At 43.4% G+C, this 17,980-nt stretch overlaps 1 protein-coding gene and 1 pseudogene across 3 annotated transcripts in view; both read right to left on the minus strand.

Annotated features, from left to right (window-relative positions):
• Positions 1-17,980, minus strand: part of TRPM2 (transient receptor potential cation channel subfamily M member 2) — an 88,789-nt gene that overhangs the window by 59,854 nt on the left and 10,955 nt on the right. For all 3 annotated transcript variants that reach the window (XM_075543342.1, XM_075543341.1, XM_075543340.1), the window contains exons 3-4: positions 3,488-3,656; positions 3,046-3,226 (exon numbers count right to left, since the gene is read on the minus strand). In XM_075543342.1, coding sequence (XP_075399457.1) covers positions 3,046-3,226; positions 3,488-3,656 — 350 coding nt within the window. The remainder of the gene's footprint in view (positions 1-3,045; positions 3,227-3,487; positions 3,657-17,980) is intronic.
• On the minus strand, positions 12,400-15,818 carry LOC142438957 (RNA transcription, translation and transport factor protein pseudogene; annotated as a pseudogene).

Below are 17,980 nucleotides of genomic sequence, written 5' to 3' on the forward strand. Positions count from 1 at the left end.
TTTCCACTTCTATTTCTACTTCCAATTCTATGTTTACATCTTCTGCTTCTACCTCGTTCTCTTTCTAGTTCTATGCTGTTTCTGCTCCTAGTTTATTTTTCAACTTCCACATCTACTTATTTTACTTCTACTTCTCAACTTCTTCTACTTCTACCTTTTCACTTCTACTTCTACTTTTGTTTATTTTTTTTTTTTACATTTTATTAGGGACTCATACAACTCTTATCACCATCCATACATATATCTACTTTTATTTTTATTCTTCTTTTCTGCTTCTACTTCTATTTCTTCTCCTTCTGTTTCTGTTTCTACTTCTGCCACATCTATGTCTTCTAATCTACTCCTACTTCTACATTGACTTATTTTATTTCTGCCTTGACTTTGTCTATTTCCACCCTTATTCTACTTCTTCCACTTGAACTGATTCTTCTTAGAGAATTTTCTCTTCTTCTTCCCAGCTCTTAAGACTCTTGTGTGATGGATGTATCCCTGCCATCCCACTGTTGGGTTTGAGCAGGGTGCATGCTCTGGCCAGCACCAGTCAGGTGAGTAGAACTACCACCACAGCATAACATAGTGAGTTCACATTGGCATGTTCTTCTCCACTCCCTCTGCCACAGGAACAGCAGGGATTAAGTAATATTTGTTCCTATGACCTGTGTCCATGACTGAGGGATGGAGCTGCAACCCTGACCCACAGTCATTATCTTGCGCCATGAGCACAAAGAAATGCTTGCTGTCACTTTGGACTGTGGGTTACCACAGTTACAATACTGACCAATAGGACACACAATTGCACCTACAAGCATGGCTGTGGCACTGGCATGGATTTTCCAAATCTAAAACACATGGCACTAGCTTTGCACCAGGCAGTGGGCATAAGGACATAGACAGTGAAAGCCAAAATGATATCATCATGACAAGCCATTTGGTGACGCTGGCACCTTGATTACCTGGGAGGTGGTGAGCACTTAATGGACCCTATTGCAAAATAACAATCTATAAATTATCAAGGGCTCATGAGGGAGGGGGGAGTGGGGAGGGAAAGGGGAAAAAAAGAGAACCTGATGCAAAGGGCTTAAGTGGAGAGCAAATGCTTTGAAAATGATTAGGGCAAAGAATGTACGGATGTGCTTTGTACAATTGATGTATGTATATGTATGGATTGTGATAAGAGTGTATGAGCCCCTAATAAAATGTTTTTTAAAAATGGACCCTACTGTACTTGCGTTATGATGAGCTGCCTTTGACCAAGTCTGACCTAAGCAGGCTGGGGAAACACTCTGAGGTTTACACGCTGGGATGGAGGAAAAGGGATAAGCAGAAATTCTGGCTTCCACTGTGGAAAGCACCCTCGCTGCTCCTTGTCCATTGGGAAATGATAAAGCTGAGAAAGGCCAATGAAGGCTAAGATTGAGACTGATTTGGGGCAAAGACCTAGGAATCCCCTACTGGGGACGTGTAGGGTTGCTAATGGAAAGGTTGGCAGTTTGAGTTCACCAAGAGGCATCCCATAAAAAAGAAAAGGGAAAAAACAATGGAAAACCCTGTGGAACACAGTTCTCCTTACACACATGGGATCCCCATGAGTTGGGGTTGAAGCAATGGCAACTGGTTTAGAGCAAAGGCCGAGTCAAAGGTGGGCTTCACCGTTTCGGTGAAAACCAACCCCTTAGGTATGCTTTATGACTCTTCTTTCACCTGGACTCAAAATATGACTGATCTTGGTGTGACCCACCACAGATACATGGACATTCTTTGTATGACTAAGATCATCATTCTGAGGATGTGAGGGCGATCTGGCTGCGACCAACATCTGTCACCCCGCTGACCGCCAGGGTTGATTCGGCTGATCTGGCTGGCTAGGCGGGTGTCTCCTTCCTCCCTCACCGCTCCATGTGCGTCTCTCCCGAAGCTGCATGCCTGGTTGAAGAGGACGACCTTCCCCGATAGGAGGACCGTCCTTCGGTCAAGGGTATATGAGTAGCTGTGCTCCCTGCTAGAACCTCCAAACAAGTCTCAAGACCATCATTTTAAGAGGACCTCAGGTGTCCAAGGTCATGTAGTGCCCTGTAACCGTTCTGGGTTCTAAAAAGCAGGAAGTAGAATTCTCCGCCTCCATGTGGTCTTCCTAGTAGTGTGACATTGAGAAATTAGTCAATGAGGTGATGTAAAGATGGAATTAATATACCCACTTCTCTGAAGCTGACAGAAAAGTTGACAGGTGATAGGAAAGAAAGGTAAGAGTTTGGTTCTCAGAAATTCTCATTCGAACCCAACCTACTCTGTCCCTCTTGGAACGCCTTGGCCCACACCAGCCCATAAACTTGTCCCTTCAGGTAATTCACGGAGCCATTTCTGACCCATGAATGAACCAGGAGGCAGCAGCAGGATGTCATGGGAAAATCTGAGCATTGGGTGGGTCTGACCCAGTTCTTCTCAGCCCAGGCAGAGTATCACGATCTGCAGCAGTTGGGTATTAGGAGTCGGATTATGTCCCCAAAACTATCGGTCCTAGTCTTAGCCCTGATGTCTGGGGATGTGACGTGGTTTGGAGATAAGGTCCTTGCGGATATAATTAGTTAACATGAGGTCGTGCTAATGCAGGGTGGGTTCCAAACGTTATAAGAGAAGAAATGCAGACATACACACAGAGAGAAGGCAGCCATGTGATGACGGAGCAGATGCTGGAATTCAAGAAACACCTGGTGCACCAGAAGTTAGTAGAGGCAAGGAAAATTCCAACGCCCTGAGTTCAGACCTATGGCGTCAAGAACTGTGAGAGAATAAATATCTGTTGTTGTAAGCCCCTGAGGATGTGAGGGCGATCTGGCTGCGACCAACATCTGTCACCCCACTGACCGCCAGGGTTGATAACAGCACAGGACATTCACACGGCCTTTCTGAGCCGATGGCCGTCACTGGGGTCTTGGAGGTGTGCTCTCACCTAGAGCTTTTTGCTCACCCCAACCCACGCCTTGCTTTCCAGCCACCCCTCAAACAGGAGGCGGCGCAGATGGCCTCATATCCATCCCACACTCTCACCTGTGGTCTGGGCCACCTTGACCAGGCCTCTTCGGAAGATGTTCTTTAACCTCAGCTTCAATTTGAAGTTCTTGGCCCCACCTGTCACTGAGATTAAGAGGTTGGGAACATCCAGGCCCCAGTGCTGGGTCATGAGATGATAGATGACGCTGGAGGGTGTGTCCTGGGAGACTCGGACATACTGCAGAGAAAGGAGGATGGGAGGAGACCCTGTATCAGCAGGCAACAGCCGTGCACAGTCAACACGTGTCTAACGACTCACAGCCCACCCCAGGCTGCCCACCCCAACCTTCCTTCCCCACCCTTCCCATCCCAGCCTGCCATGGTGCAGAACTTCGTGAGGCTGCCCTCACCATCCTGGGCTGCCATGGGACCCAACGCCAGGGCCACCAGGGCTGGGCTCAAGCCCATAATGAAGAGCACCAGGGCAAGGGAGACCCACCTTTCCCACTTTCTGGCCCAAGCATGTGAAGACGATGTCCCCAAAGGCATCCGTCGGCATCTCCTGGACATGCTTTTTGGGGTCCCACTCCTTGCCCTGGAACATGTGGGGTTTGGTGGCCTCCTCCAAGTGCTGCTCCCGGGTGTAGCCACACGCACACACCACCTTCCTGTGAAGATACTGCACAGGTCAGCTCACCTACCTACCTACCTGCAGGGCCCAGACTGAGGGCTAGAGCCCAAGAGATAGAAACCCCAAGTTGGAGAGCCCCTGTACCTTCCATAGCCCTCCAGTTGGGACAGATGGGAGATGTCTTAGAGTCACGTTGCTATTCCCAGATGAAAACTTACACCAAGGTAAACAGGTAAGTGGGCTGCTCCAACTTTAACTGTCTACAGCTCCCACCTATTTTGGGTAACTTCCACTGGGTAAACGATGACACAGGCAGGCATGAAATGCAAGCTCCACTGAGGCCGCTTAGCTAGCATAGAAAGATCTAGAAAGAGTGCAATGTTTCCATGAAAGGAAGTGCTTCCACTGAGTTTTGTCTTGGAACGTGTCCATTTCCCTTTTCTGGGCCTTAATTTCCTCATCTCTAATTTCGGAGCGGGGTTAGAGAATAAGACTTCTACGGTAAAAGTCTTTTCAACCCTTCAAAGCCCATCCTTTCAGTCACAAGGCACAGGTTACAAGATAACACAAATGCATTGTCTACAGTTCCCACTGTGAGCCAGGAACTGTGCTTCAGACATTTCCCTGCCTTACCACTGAGGCCTCCCGCCAACCCTCTGAAGCAGGCTTTGTTATTATTAGCCGTCTTACAGTGGAGGAAACCACGGCACAGAGCTGTTCTCTACTTTGCCCAAGGTCATCAGAAAACACAGAGAAGAGTTTCTGGGATTCCTAGGCAAAATCCTGGACCCAGAATCCTTGCTGCATTCCCTCCCTAGGAGCTGTACAAGCATCTTCCAGCAAACACGTCCACCATTAAGACCAATGGTTACCAGGCATCTTGAATAAGAAAAATACTCAATATAAGTTCAACTCCCTTATGCAGGAGGAGCAAGGGGCATGTATGGTGCGTACTATGTTGGTCTCACTGTTGACCACATGTAATCTCAAGCATGTAGGTACCACTGCCTCCTTCACTTAGCAACCAGGCGACTAAGCCTAACAGAGGTCAATAACTGCCCATGTCTCACAACTCTGCAAGTCTGTTACCTCTGGATCGGCCTGGACTCAAACCACTGCCCACTGCCTGGCACTGCCTTCCCAACATGAAACATTCCCTGCAAGGGACACACTGGGAGCTGCATCTCTACAATGCAGATGTGCAGGACAGCATCAGGTGTTTTTGCTGAGTGGATGCTGGGGTCATGAAATAATGCCCTCTTCCATCAACTGATGCAACAACTATATTCTGCTGAGATTTGTTTTTGAAGTCTGGGGCGGAGGGGACAGGGATGTGGGGGAGGGAGGGCAAGCCATTTGGAAGTTTTGATAAGTTGTTCAAGTGGTTGAATGTAACAATGATGGACTGATCTGATCTGTACACTCCAGCCTAACTCAATTAAAAAGCTAAAATGTTAGAAAGGGCATCAAGGCAGTTCCGTGCCTGTGCTCAAGAAGCTCTCAGGCTAACAGCAGCTGAGAGCCCAGTGCCTCTGAAAAGTAAATCCCGAGGAAAGAGTAGCCCACCCAACACGAAGTACAAATGAAGGGTGAAGAGGCAGATTAGTGGCAGTTTTATATTTCATCTTCTCACTCGAGAAGAGGGATGTGCCCTTTAAAAAAGAATTTTAAGTTTTACCAAACCAATACAGGGATATAGTTTTAAAAATCCAACTGCTGGCACTAAAAGGCTGATGGGACAAAAACATGCATGTCCATCATCAAAGGCCCAGAAGGAGGCAAAAAAAAAAAGGATTAAAAAATAATGATGGAATGTTCTCAAATTTGAAAAAAGGCATAAGCCTACAGATTCAAACTCTGATGGAACAGCAAATATGACAAACCCAAAGAAATGCATGCTGAGCAAACCACAGCAACGCTTTTGAAAACTAAAGGTAAAGGGGGAAAATCTCAAAAGCAATGAAAAATAAATGACACTTTCATATAAGCCTTGGTTAGAAATAAATCGTGCTCTCTCCTGCCCTCCTCGCCTCCCGCATCCCCACGTGGACCACCAAAAAAGGGCTGAGGAAGTAGGGCAGGATGTCCGTGAACCAGATGCAAGATCCAGACCTGGCAGAAGAGGTACGGAGGTACTTCGGCATCACAACCACTGAGGTATTTCTATCGTTATTAGAAAGAAGAAAACAATCAAATGACTAATTTGGGAACCTCATTTGGCAAGGAAGTGTAACTGGCCTCTAAGAGCTAAGAGCTGTCTCCTGCCAAGAGCCAGCAAGAAATTGATGTCCTCTCTCCTACACAAACAAGGAAGGGCATTCTATCACCACCTGACTAAACTTGGAAGTGGAGCCTTTCACAGTTGGGTTACAAATGATATCAGAGCCCCGGGTGACACTTGCAACTCAAGCATGGCAATCTGCTTTGTACGGCACCTGGAGCCAACTAAAACATGTCCAGACTCCAATCCCATAGAAATCGGAGACAATAAAGGTAAGTCGTTTTAAGCTGCTGTTATGGCAATGTTGTACAGGCAGATGATTGAGACACCTCGTAGTCCTTGGACGTGTGGCGCTGCTGTGTACTATGCCAAGGAATGTGCCCATGGATTTGCAATTGACACTGGCCTGGGCGGAAGCTGGGGAATTGTCTGAGGAGCATGAGAGGGGACTCCTAAATGGACTGAAACGGATTCTTGGTAGATTCCTGTATTTTAAGGGTTCTGCCAGTGGTGGCAGCTGAAATATTATTTTCTCACATCTTCTTTGACCCCTGTCCTTTTCAGAATTATAAGGTTTGATGTATAGATATTTGGAAGTTTCCCTTATATTTTTTGTTACTTATACTTAATTAATTAATTTATTTGCTCTTAAGTTAAGGCCAATATATGGAATATATGCTATGAAATTCATGTTCTTTTACATGTCAAAAATCTAAATGTATGGACTATCTTATTGAATACCTTGTATTTTCTTGGGGGAAAATGTATATTTTGTTGATCTAATTAATGTCAACTAGATAAAATCTTTATGCAGTTCCTATCTAGTTCTATCACTACTGAGAATGGAGTATTAAATTTGTCTATTTGCCCTTTCGATTTGAATTCATTTTATAATTGTATATACATTTAGGATTATTGTATTTTCTCTTTACATTAACCCTTTCATTTTAATACAGTGTGTTTTTAATCTCTGGTAGAATGATTTTCCTTGAAGTTTAATATGTTTGAGATAAATATAATCACTTTAACATAAAAAAAAAGAAATGGCACTTCAGTGAAAAGGTTAAAGCAGTTTGAAAAACAGCAGGTTTCTCACCAGGAGACGTGTGGCCAGAAAGAAAAGGCACAATACTTTTCAAATGCCGAAAGAAAAAACAACCTACCCAGAATTTTATATCCTTCAGGAATAAAGAAGAAATCATGACCTTCTCCGATGAGGGCAAACTATGCAATCTGACCCCAGCTGATCTACCCTAGGAGAATGTTGAATGGAAATTCTCTAGACAACCATGAGAGGAACGTTGATGGCACACACAATGAGGCACCCCACCGCTAACCAAAACTGTTGTGATGCAGACAGACCCTGAAGTTCCGAGGAAGAAAAAAGATGAGCTCTGTTTTCATAAAGATGACAGCAGAGGAAAACGTGTGGGAGAGTTCTACTCTGTCTACTCTGTCACAGGGAACATTAGTTAGGCTCCATCGAGTCGGGGCTGACCCACAGAGACCCTGTGCACAGCCGAATGAAACACTGCCTGGCCCTGCACCATCCTCACAATAATTCTTACGCTTGAGTCTATTGTTGCAGCCACTGTGTCAACCCATGCCCTCTAGGACCTTCCTCTTTTTTGCTGCCCCTCCACTTTACCAAGCATGATGACCTTTTCTAGGGACTGGTCTCTCCTGACAACATGTCCAGGATGAACCTCTGGAGGCTCCCTGTTAATGTACTGCTGCAACTGTTGTTGGAGGATCTTCAGAAAAATTTTACTGGTCCGTGATATCAATGAAGTTGTTCTATAGTTGGAACATTCTGTCAGGTCACCTTTCTTTGGAATGGATACAAATATAGAGCTCTTCCAGTCAGTTGGCCAAGTAACTGTCTTCCAAATTTCCTCTGCATAGACAGTGTTTCATCAGCTTGTTTGAAGCATTTCAATTTGTCTTCCATCAATTCCTAGAACCTTCTTTTTAGCTAATGCTTTCTGTGCAGCTTGAATTTCTTCCTTCAGTATGATTTGCACTTGCTCATATGCTACCTCCTGAAACGGTGGGATGTTGATGAGTTCTTTTTGGTACAGTGACTCTGTGTACTCTTTCCATCTTATTTTGATGTTTCCTTCGTGATTCAATATTTTGCCCTTGGAATCTCAGCATTTCAACTCGGGGCTTGGATTTTTCCTTGAGTTCTTTCGATTTAAGATACGCTAAGCATGTCCTGCCACTTTGGTTTTCTAACTCTAGATCTTTGCCCATTTCATTATAATATTTTACTTTCTCTTCTTGAGCTGCCCTTTGAAGTTTCCTTTAGCTACCTTGTGACTGAGAACAAGTTTCAGAGTCTCTTCTGGCATCCACTTTGATACTTTCTTGTCTTTTTAATGACCTTTTGTGCTTTTGGGATGTATGATTATCTTGATATCATCCCACAGCACATCAGGTCTTCTGTCATTAGTATTCAATTCATCAAATCTGTTCTGGAGATGTTCTCAAAATCCAGGCGGGATAGACTTAAGGCTGTATGTTCCCTCTTGAGGACTTGGTCTCATTTTCTTTGTCTTTAACCTGACTGTACACATGAGCAATTGATGGTCTGTTCCACAGTCAGCCCCTGGCCCGGTTTTAGCTGCTGATATGGCTCTTCTCCCGTGTCTGTTTCAAAAGATGTAATCAATTGGATTTCTGGGTACTCCACTTGAGGAAATCCTTGTGTACTTGTGTGGTGCCTGACCTTGTTGAAAAAAAATGTATTTTCTATGAACAAATCATTGGTCTTGGAACATAACGAATCATAATCAAATTCAACCACAACAATACAAGCAGAAAACAAATGATAAAAGAGGGAATTTGGGAACACCAAGAAGGAATAACAATAGAAAGAGTAAAAATAAGAGGGTAAATTTAACAAGTTTTCCTTGAGTTTTCTAAATGATGGTTGAAGCAAATGTTATAACCTTGCCTGATGGGGTTCTCAGTGTATGTAGAGGAAATACTGAGGCCATTGTAATGTAATAAGAGTAAATGAATATAAACAGAGATAAATTTTCTACACTTCACTAAACTGGTAAACCATACATACCAGTCGTTGTTGTTATGTACTGTTGAGTCCGTTCCGAATTATGTACAATGCAAGGAAACGCTGCTTGGTTCTGTGATGGCCTCAGAATAATTCTGGTTCTCTTGACAGCCTCAGAATAATTCCTATGTTTGAGCTCAGAGTTGCAGCCACTGTGTCAATTCATCTTCTTGAGAGTCTTTCTCTTTGTCATTCATCCTCTATTTTCACTAAGTCCTTCTCCAAGGACTGACTCCTCATGAACAAATGTCCAAAGTAAGTGAATTGAAGTCTCACCATCCTCAATTCTCACATGCATTCTGGTTGTAATTCTCCCAAAAAATACTTGGTTGCTCTTCTGGAAGTCCATGGTACTTTCGATATTCTTTGCCGACATCATAGTCCAAATGCAACAACTCTTCCTCAGCCTTCCTTAATCACTGTCCACCTTCCACACACATATGAAGTGACTGGAAAGACCAAGTCTGAGTCAGGCATGCCTTAATCCTTTATACTGGTCCTCACACCCACTGACACCGGTAGATGACTATAAGTTGTGTATATTAAATGCAATGCTCACAGCAACTCCTGAAAGAAACTATACAGAGATACATGCAAAACACGACAGATAAATCAAAATGCGGTTCTAAGAACGTTCTAACCATCCACAAGAAGGCAGGAAAGATAAAAACAGAAAGAAAGGGGGGAGCGGGGATGGAGGGGGGAAAAAGAGGACTTCATGCAAAGGGCTTAAATGGAGAGCAAATGCTTGAAAATGATTAGGGCAAAGAATGTACGGATGTGCTTTATACAATTGATGTATGTATATGTATGGATTGCGATCAGAGTTGTATGAGCCCCTAATAAAATGTTAAAAAAGAAAGAAAGAAAAAATACATTTAAAAAGCAGACAAGCCTTAATGTGAATAAGTACACTAGGCATAAAGTGGCCAAAATATACCATTAATAACAAGTATTAGCAAAGTAGTCTAAAACATGGCTCAATTATTTCTTGTCTATAAAAAGCTCACTTCAAAAAAAAAAGCTCACTTCAAATATGGTTATATAAATAACAAATTAGGGGTGACAAACACCAAAGATATTGAGGAAAAGGGATGAGTTTGTCCACAAAGTGGAAACACAGGTAAATCTCTGAGTGATGGAGCAGTTTCATGTACTGATTGCTGGTCAGTCATGGCAGTGCTCAAATCTACACAAGCGAAAAATAAATAAATAAATAAATAGATAGATAGATAAATAAATAAAAGGAAAGCCAAATCTACACAAGTGATAAAATGACACAGGAAGAACTAAAGCCGTGAAACTCTTAGAAGAAAACAAAGGGATCAATCTCCAGAGCTTGCTTTTTTTGCTAAAGATTCTTAGATATGGCACCAAAAGCAAAAACAACAGGAGTAAAGAAAAATAGATTTTATCACCATTTAAAAATATTTGTGACAGAAAGGATTTTATTAAGAAAGTAAAGAGATGGCCTATAAAATGGGAGGAACATATTTGGAACCATAGATCTAATAGGTCTTAATATCCAGGATTGATTAAGAACGTCTATGATTCAACAGCAAAAAAAGGAAAATCCATTTTTAAAAATAGGCAAAGGATTTCGATGAATAGAAATTTCTTCAAAGAATCTGTCTACATGCACAAAGAGTATATGAAAAGACACTCAACGCCCATGGTTACTGTGGATGTCTCATGTCATCAGTCTACATACAGACTCCAGGTCAGCCGCGTGAAACGCTGCCCGGGTCGGCGTCACCCTGTCTTTCCTGCAGTCACCCTGTCTTTCCTGCAGTCACGGTCTCAACCATCCCACGGAGGGTCTTTTTCTTTTTGATAGCTCTCCGGGTTACCCAGCATGATGTCCTTCGCTGGGGACTGGTCCATAAGATGAAAGGATTTTGTTAGCGAAGGAGTATGTTGGCTGTCCTTTCCCCAACACAGATGTGCTTCTTCTGGAACACAAGGCTAGGTGTCAGAGTCTTTGTCGGCACCATAATTCAAAGGCACCGATTCTTCTTGGGTCTTCCTTATTCATCACCCGTCTCTTGCCCGCATAGGAGACGACTGCAAATACCAAGGTCTGAGACGAGCGCACCTTAGTCTTCAGAGTGGTGTGTTTGCTTTGTAATATTCTACAGAGGACCTGTGCAGAAGTCTTGCCCAATGTTGTGCGTGGCTTAATCTGACCTCTGCTTCCCTAGATGTTGCTGTGAATCCAAATAAAATGGAATCCTTGGCAATTCCATCTTTGCCCTGCTTATCACAAAATGATTTATTGGATGCTTCGTGAGGATTTTTTGTTTTCTTTATGTTGAAGTGCAATCCATATGAAGACTTTGATCTTCATCGGTATTTCAAATCCTCTTCATTTTCAGCACCAAGGCTGCGCCATTCGCATATCACAGGTTGTGAACGAGCCTGTCTCCCATCCTAATGCCAGGCTCTTCTGCATGTAGTCCATTTTATCAGTTTATTTGCTCAACGTACAGATGAACTAGGTAGGTGAGTGGATGCAACCCTGATGCACACTTCCCTGATTTTAAACCATGCAGTATCCCTTATCCTCTTGTAACAAGACTGTGACGAGATTTGAACACTCATGCGTTGCTGGTAAAAATAGACAATGTGGCAGCCACTGTGGGAAACCTTGTGGCAGCGTCTCAGAAGGACCAACAGAATTACCATAGGACTCAGCAATTTCACTCTTACGTATAGATACCGCCCAAGTTTTCAATCAGGGATGCAGATACTTGTCTGACATCTGGTCTCACAACGAGGAAGGAGAACTGAACTCTACAGCACTCCAAGGCTAATTCATATGACGTGGAGGTCAGGTACGCCTCCACTTTCCAAGCTTCTTCACCGATTTTGGTACCAATCGTCCTTCCCAAGACACTCTCTGCTTCTCTACTGGGTTTGGAAATTCATTGCAAGGGCCACACAGTACTCACCAGGCTGTGTTTATTAGTGAGGTTAACAGGTGAAAATCGCAGATCACAAATGCTGAATACAGTTCTTCTGGTCAGGAGTGCCTCTTCTTATCCCTGGCCTCCCAGCTACATGGCCTCTTGCCCTCTGCCAACCGCAGGTAAATATTATAAAGTTCCTCTAGTCCTGCTGATAAATACTCAAAAGACACGCCACTTTGTCAGAAGCATAAGTGCAAAAGCGTTCAGATTAGCTCTGTGAGTTGATAAACCTAACTCCCCCAATTAGGTGCCAAGAGGCAACCCACTGTGCAAGCAAGCTTCCTGCCTTAGTTTCACTTGTCTTACCGGCTGGGAAGCCTGCCCGTCTATGCGTGCTCTGACTCTGGGCTCTGCTGCTCCTGCAGTGGCCACTCCTCTGGCAAGACTTTGGTGTCACAACTCTGTCTCCTGGAGTGAGGATGTCCAGCAAGCAGGAATCTCAGAGGACATGCTCCACTCCTGGGTCTTGTTCTTGATAGTAGCGACATTACCCCACTTCTGTTTTTGAGATGGCTCATTTGAAACCTAACAGGAGGTAAAACTGAGAAGTCCTCTCATTAGAGTCCATGTACCTTGTTTGCATCATCCCACCTACTTATGCGCTGGCAGTTATAAAAACGATGATTAATAATCATAGCTATTGATTCCCTGTACCACACTTGTATGCCCGTGTTAATTGCAGCAGCAGTTTCACAATCGCCAAGGGTGGAAATAAGTCAAATGCTCATGAACAGATAACTGACTAAATAAACTGTGGTTTATCCATACAGTGGGATCCTATCTAGCCATAAAAATGAATGAAATGATGGTATGTGCTACTACATGAATGAGCATAAAGACATGATGGATGGAAGCAGTCAGAACATGACCAAACACCTTGACGGAATGCGTTGCTGGGCCTGACGACTCAGGAGGCTCAGAGTCTCAGAGGATGCCAAGAACACCCTTCACAAAGACAAGGTTAAACATCCACCTTTGGTAGTGGTGACTGGAGTCTTAAAAGTTCATAAGCAGCTATCTATATGCAACTATTGGCCTTTTCCTGTCCAAAAGAGTGGTGAAAATTGGAGACGCGTGAAAACAATTAGTTCGATAGACCACTCAAACACCAGTCTCCATAATCGTTGAGACCATAAGGTACGTGGCTACTAAGACCGACGGTTCACAAAGAAATCACGTTAGATGGTCCTGGACAGAGTAGGACAAAACATGAAACAAAACTCAAAATCACAAAAAGGCCGGGCATGGTGTTTGGATAGAAGCTGGTACGTAAATGAATTTACCCCCATGACTCAGTTTTCAGCTAAGCCATAGACAGATATAGAAGAGAGAAATCAACACTGGTGAGGGATGTGCATCTTAGAATAAGCAACCATTTGAGGCCCCACTGGCAGCAGTTACCCAAGGACAATGTTCAGAAAGGTGAGGAAAGAAGAAGGCCAGAGACAGGAACGCAGGGAGGAAGTGAGATAAGGGATGTTACATTGTGCGGATTGCAATCAAGGAGATGAAATAAAAGGTGTATCCGTTGTTGGATGGAAAACCGATTGGCTCTGTAAACCTTCACCCAATTCACAATCGAGTAAAATTTTTAAAAGTCAGAAAATGCAGAGACAAAAATATATGAATGTAAAAACATTTTTTTAATGTATGAATGTCCATAGCTTTGCCTTGGTGAATGAATGTTATCAATATTTTTTCTGCCCTTGTGTCTAACCCCTACTGTTTTCTTTTTTGTTTGTTTTTCTTTTCTTTATTTATTTATTAATCGTTTTATTGGGGGCTCTTATCACAATCCATACATACATCAATTGTGTAAAGCACATCTGTACATTGATTGCCCTCATCATTCTCAAAACATTTGCTCTCCACTTAAGCCCTTGGCATCAGATCCTCGTTTTTCCCCTCCCTCCCCACACCCCCTCCCTCATGAACCCTTGATAATTTATAAATTATTATTTTGTCATATCTTTCCCTGTCCGATGTCTCCCTTCGTCCCCTTTTTGTTGTCCACCCCCCAGGGAGGAGGTCACATGTAGATCTTTGTAATTGGTTCCCTCTTTCCAACCCACTCTCCCTCTACCCTCCCAGCATCACCACTCACACCGCTGGTCCTGAATGGATCATTCACCCTGGATTCCCTGTGTTTCCAGTTCCTTTCTGTACCAGTGTACATCCTCTGGTCTACCCAGACTTGCAAGGCAGAATTCGGATCATGATAGTTAGCGGGGAAGCATTTAGGAACTAGAGGAAAGCTGTATTTTTCATCGGTGCTACATCGCACCTTGACTGGCTCATCTCCTCCCCTAGACCTCTCTGCAAGGGGATCTCCAGTGGCCGACAAATGGGCTTTGGGTCTCCACTCTGCACTCCCCCCCCCATTCACTATGGTCCCCTACTGTTTTCTTAAGCAGTGTTCAATCATTTAAGTTTTCAGCCTGTATAAATAAATTCTCCATGTGTGTTAGTCTAATAAGCTTTTCTATACATGCACATAATCATTTTCGCACTAGTATTTTAAATTCCATACCATTGGCTTGATTAAGAATACTAATAATAGAATTACCAAGTGCTTTCTATGTGCTGATCATATTCTTTTTAAGAACCTGATAATGCAGCTTCAAACGTAGACATGGGATATATATAAACGTTAGAAACATGAATAGATTTTGAGCCCATACTTAGTCATAAGCCCTAATCTAAGAATAATGTATTCTCCCCCCCCCCCACTTGCCAAAACTTTATTAAATAAATAACAAAAAGCAATGATGGTAAATCTCTAAAACATAGTCTATTTTCTGGGATTCTTCCCTAGAAAATGTGACTTTTGGTTCCCAAACACATACCAGAAGTGTACACAGTCCTGATTGTACTAAATAGATGAGAAGCTGAAGTCCCAAAGGATTCTTCTCCTATCTTTGCCCATTCTGTGGTCTGTCTTTGGCCGGGCAATACTTGACTGAACAGCGGCGACTGTGGCTTCACTGATCTGGGTCTGCAGCTCTGAGTTCTTCTACATGCCGCTGTCAGAGGATTGGGCAGCTTCCAAGGGGGAACTGATCGCAAGGATCTACATACAACCCCCTCCCAGCGAGACAGACAACAGAAAAGTGGGTGAAGGGAAACAGCCCTAGTTGCAAAACATGAAAAAAAAATTAGCAAGGGTGCATGAGGGAGGGAAGGAGGAAATGAGCTGATACCAAGGGCGCGAATAGAAAATGCTTTGAAAATGGTGATGGCAACATATGCACAAATGTGCTTGACACGATGGATGCATGTATGGATAGTGATAAGAGCTGTACGAGCCCCAACAAAGTGATTTAAAACAAAGAGTTGCACCTCCGGTGTCAAAGCCAAGACTGTGCTTGTCTAAAACAACAGGCCGGCCCTCTTCGGTTTGATGAGCTTTAGTGACAGCCTCCTGAGTCAGGCGCTCCTGACCCAAAATGTGAAATGTCTTTAGCATGACCAGGTAACCAGCACAGTGCTGGATCTGAAGAAGGTTAACCAAAGCATTACGCCAGCCTTGAAATCGGCGTCATTATAGCCAAGTTGATCGGTGGTTCTGTATTTTCAGTTGCATTATCAGCAATTTGTGTGTGTGTGTGTGTGTGTGTGTGTGTGTGTGTTATCAGGAACTGTGTCCTTGTACTTTCCAGCATTATCTCTGTATTCAAGTCTAACAGTTAAGCCTAGAAGCCAGTCAATTGTTTCTTGTGGCTCTTGAATCTTCAAAGACAGTGAGATACTTTTCAAAGAACTTGGACCGATTGCTGCTGAGATTATTTCTTAAACTCCCTCTATCTTCAGACTGGAACTGTCTGCTTATCTGGTCTTCAAGCCAACAATAAAGTTTCCAATTTCTGTTTCCACTTTGCAGTTGAAGCCGACAAGTTTGTGGTCATAGAAGGTTGTCGGCTTGTGTTGAAACATGGTCCTGGTTTCCTGCGGAGGCCCTGCGGGCCATAGCCAGGGGAGGAGAAGCAAGGAAAAGTGGGCCAGAACAGTTCATTCTCCTGATGTGACCCTGCTGGACACCTATCTTCATGAAGTGCTCAGTGAAGATATGGGTACTGAAGCAAAGTGTGGTGGAAAAGGCAGATGGTGCCCAGCTATCAAAAAGAATAGTGTCTTCAACAAGCAGCTCTCTAAGTGAGGTGGCAGCTAAGTCCACATGGAAGAAGTACACCAGCCTGTGTGATCCAAGGATTTCAAATGGGAAAACCCAAAATCAGAAGAGGAAATGGTATTAGAGCTTAAATTCTGGATACTGGGTTTGCAGAATGCTAAGGATGGCAATGAAAACCCCAAATCCGTTGGCAGAGTCCGCACTTGGATTAAACCTCATTTAATCCCCCAGACCGCTGAGCAGGCGTGTGGCCAGTCTTGTTTACAGAGTGAATTGGAGAGTGGGTTACTACACATGCCGCTTGGTTTCAATTTTACATCGGAGCACTAGTTTTCCCTTTGACCCATTTTTAACGTGCCCCAGTTTTCATTACTTTCTACTTTCTTTTAGAGCGATAGGTTCCTTTATTTTATTTTATTGCTGTTTATATTTTCTTCTTATTGTATGATTTCCTTTATTTGAGATCCAGGCAAGGTGCACCTACACAGACAGCACCTAGAGTCCCTTAGAGTTACAACAAGGGGAGGCTGGAGGGACAGGGGATGCTAATCACAACAGACCCAAGAATGAAGAAAATGCCCCAGAATGGATTGTGGCAATGATTGCCAAACTCATTTTGATGCATTTGAACCACTGATTTATATGATATGTGAATTATATGCCAATAATGATTTTGAAAATGCATTAATGTTTATCAGGGTAGGGGAAGAAATGTCAAGTTATGGCTTTAAGAGGCATTGGGGTGATGAAACACTTTCAGAAATAAGAGGCCAAGTCAAAAAACATTGCTATTAGGAGAAAACAATGGGACCAACAGTTCCTGGGGTCCACGAGAGGGGGAGGGGGGAAAGGAAGAGGGCAGCCAACAAACCCAGGGACCAGGGAACAACAGTGATCTAAAATCGATGGTGAGGAGGGCATAGGATGCCTGGCAGGGCTTGATCAAGGGCAATGTAGCCAAGAGGAATGAAATCTGAACAAAGGCTAAACATGATAGTGGACAAGGAGGAAAGTAAAAGGAAATAGAGGAAAGCACTAGGAGGCAAAAGACATTTATAGAAGTCTAAATTTTAAAAAAGTCTAAATACAGGCATGTACATATGTAAATATATTTACATATAACAATAGGGAAATAAATCTATGTGCATATATTTATAGTTTTATATTAAGGTCACAGGTGTACATTGGACCTCTATTCAAGTACTCCCTCAACTCAAGAAATCTTTGATTTAATAATCCAGCATTCCATGATGCTCACCTTCCCAACACGATCACTGAAACCAAAGCAGACACATAAGCAAATATGGTGAAGAAAGCTGATGGTGCTTGACTTTCAAAAGATATAGCATGTGGGGCCTTAAAGGCTTGAAGATAAACAAGCATTCATCTTACTGAGAAGCAACAAAGTTCACATGGAAGAAGTACACCAGCCTGTGTGATCATGAGGTGTCAATGGGATCAGGTATCAGGCAATTAAAGACCCAGAAGGGATTAGGTATCAAAAAATATATATCATATCATTGTGTGCCTACCTTCCTGATATGATCGCTGAAGACAAATGGGTGCATAAGCAAATGTGGTGAAGAAAGTTGATGGTGCTTGACTATCAAAAGATATAGCATCTGGGGTCTTAAAGGCTTGAAAGTAAACAAGCAGCCGTCTAGCTCAGAAGCAACAAAGCTCACATAGAAGAAGCACACCAGCCTGTGTGATCATGAGGTGTCGTAGGGATCAGGTATCAGGCATCAAAGAATAAAAAAAATCATATAATTGCAAATTCGGAGGAGTGCAGAGTGGAGACCCAAAGCCCATCTGTAGGTAATGGGACACCCCTTCAAGAAGGGTCTCAGAGAGGAGATGAGTCAGTCAGGGTATAGTGTAGCAACAATGAAATATACAACTTTCCTCTAATTCTTAAATGCTTCCTCTCCCTCCCTCCCCCCACTCCACCCCCATCCACTATCAT

Source organism: Tenrec ecaudatus, chromosome 2 (genome assembly GCF_050624435.1).
Source record: "Tenrec ecaudatus isolate mTenEca1 chromosome 2, mTenEca1.hap1, whole genome shotgun sequence".
NCBI lineage: Eukaryota > Metazoa > Chordata > Mammalia > Afrosoricida > Tenrecidae > Tenrec > Tenrec ecaudatus.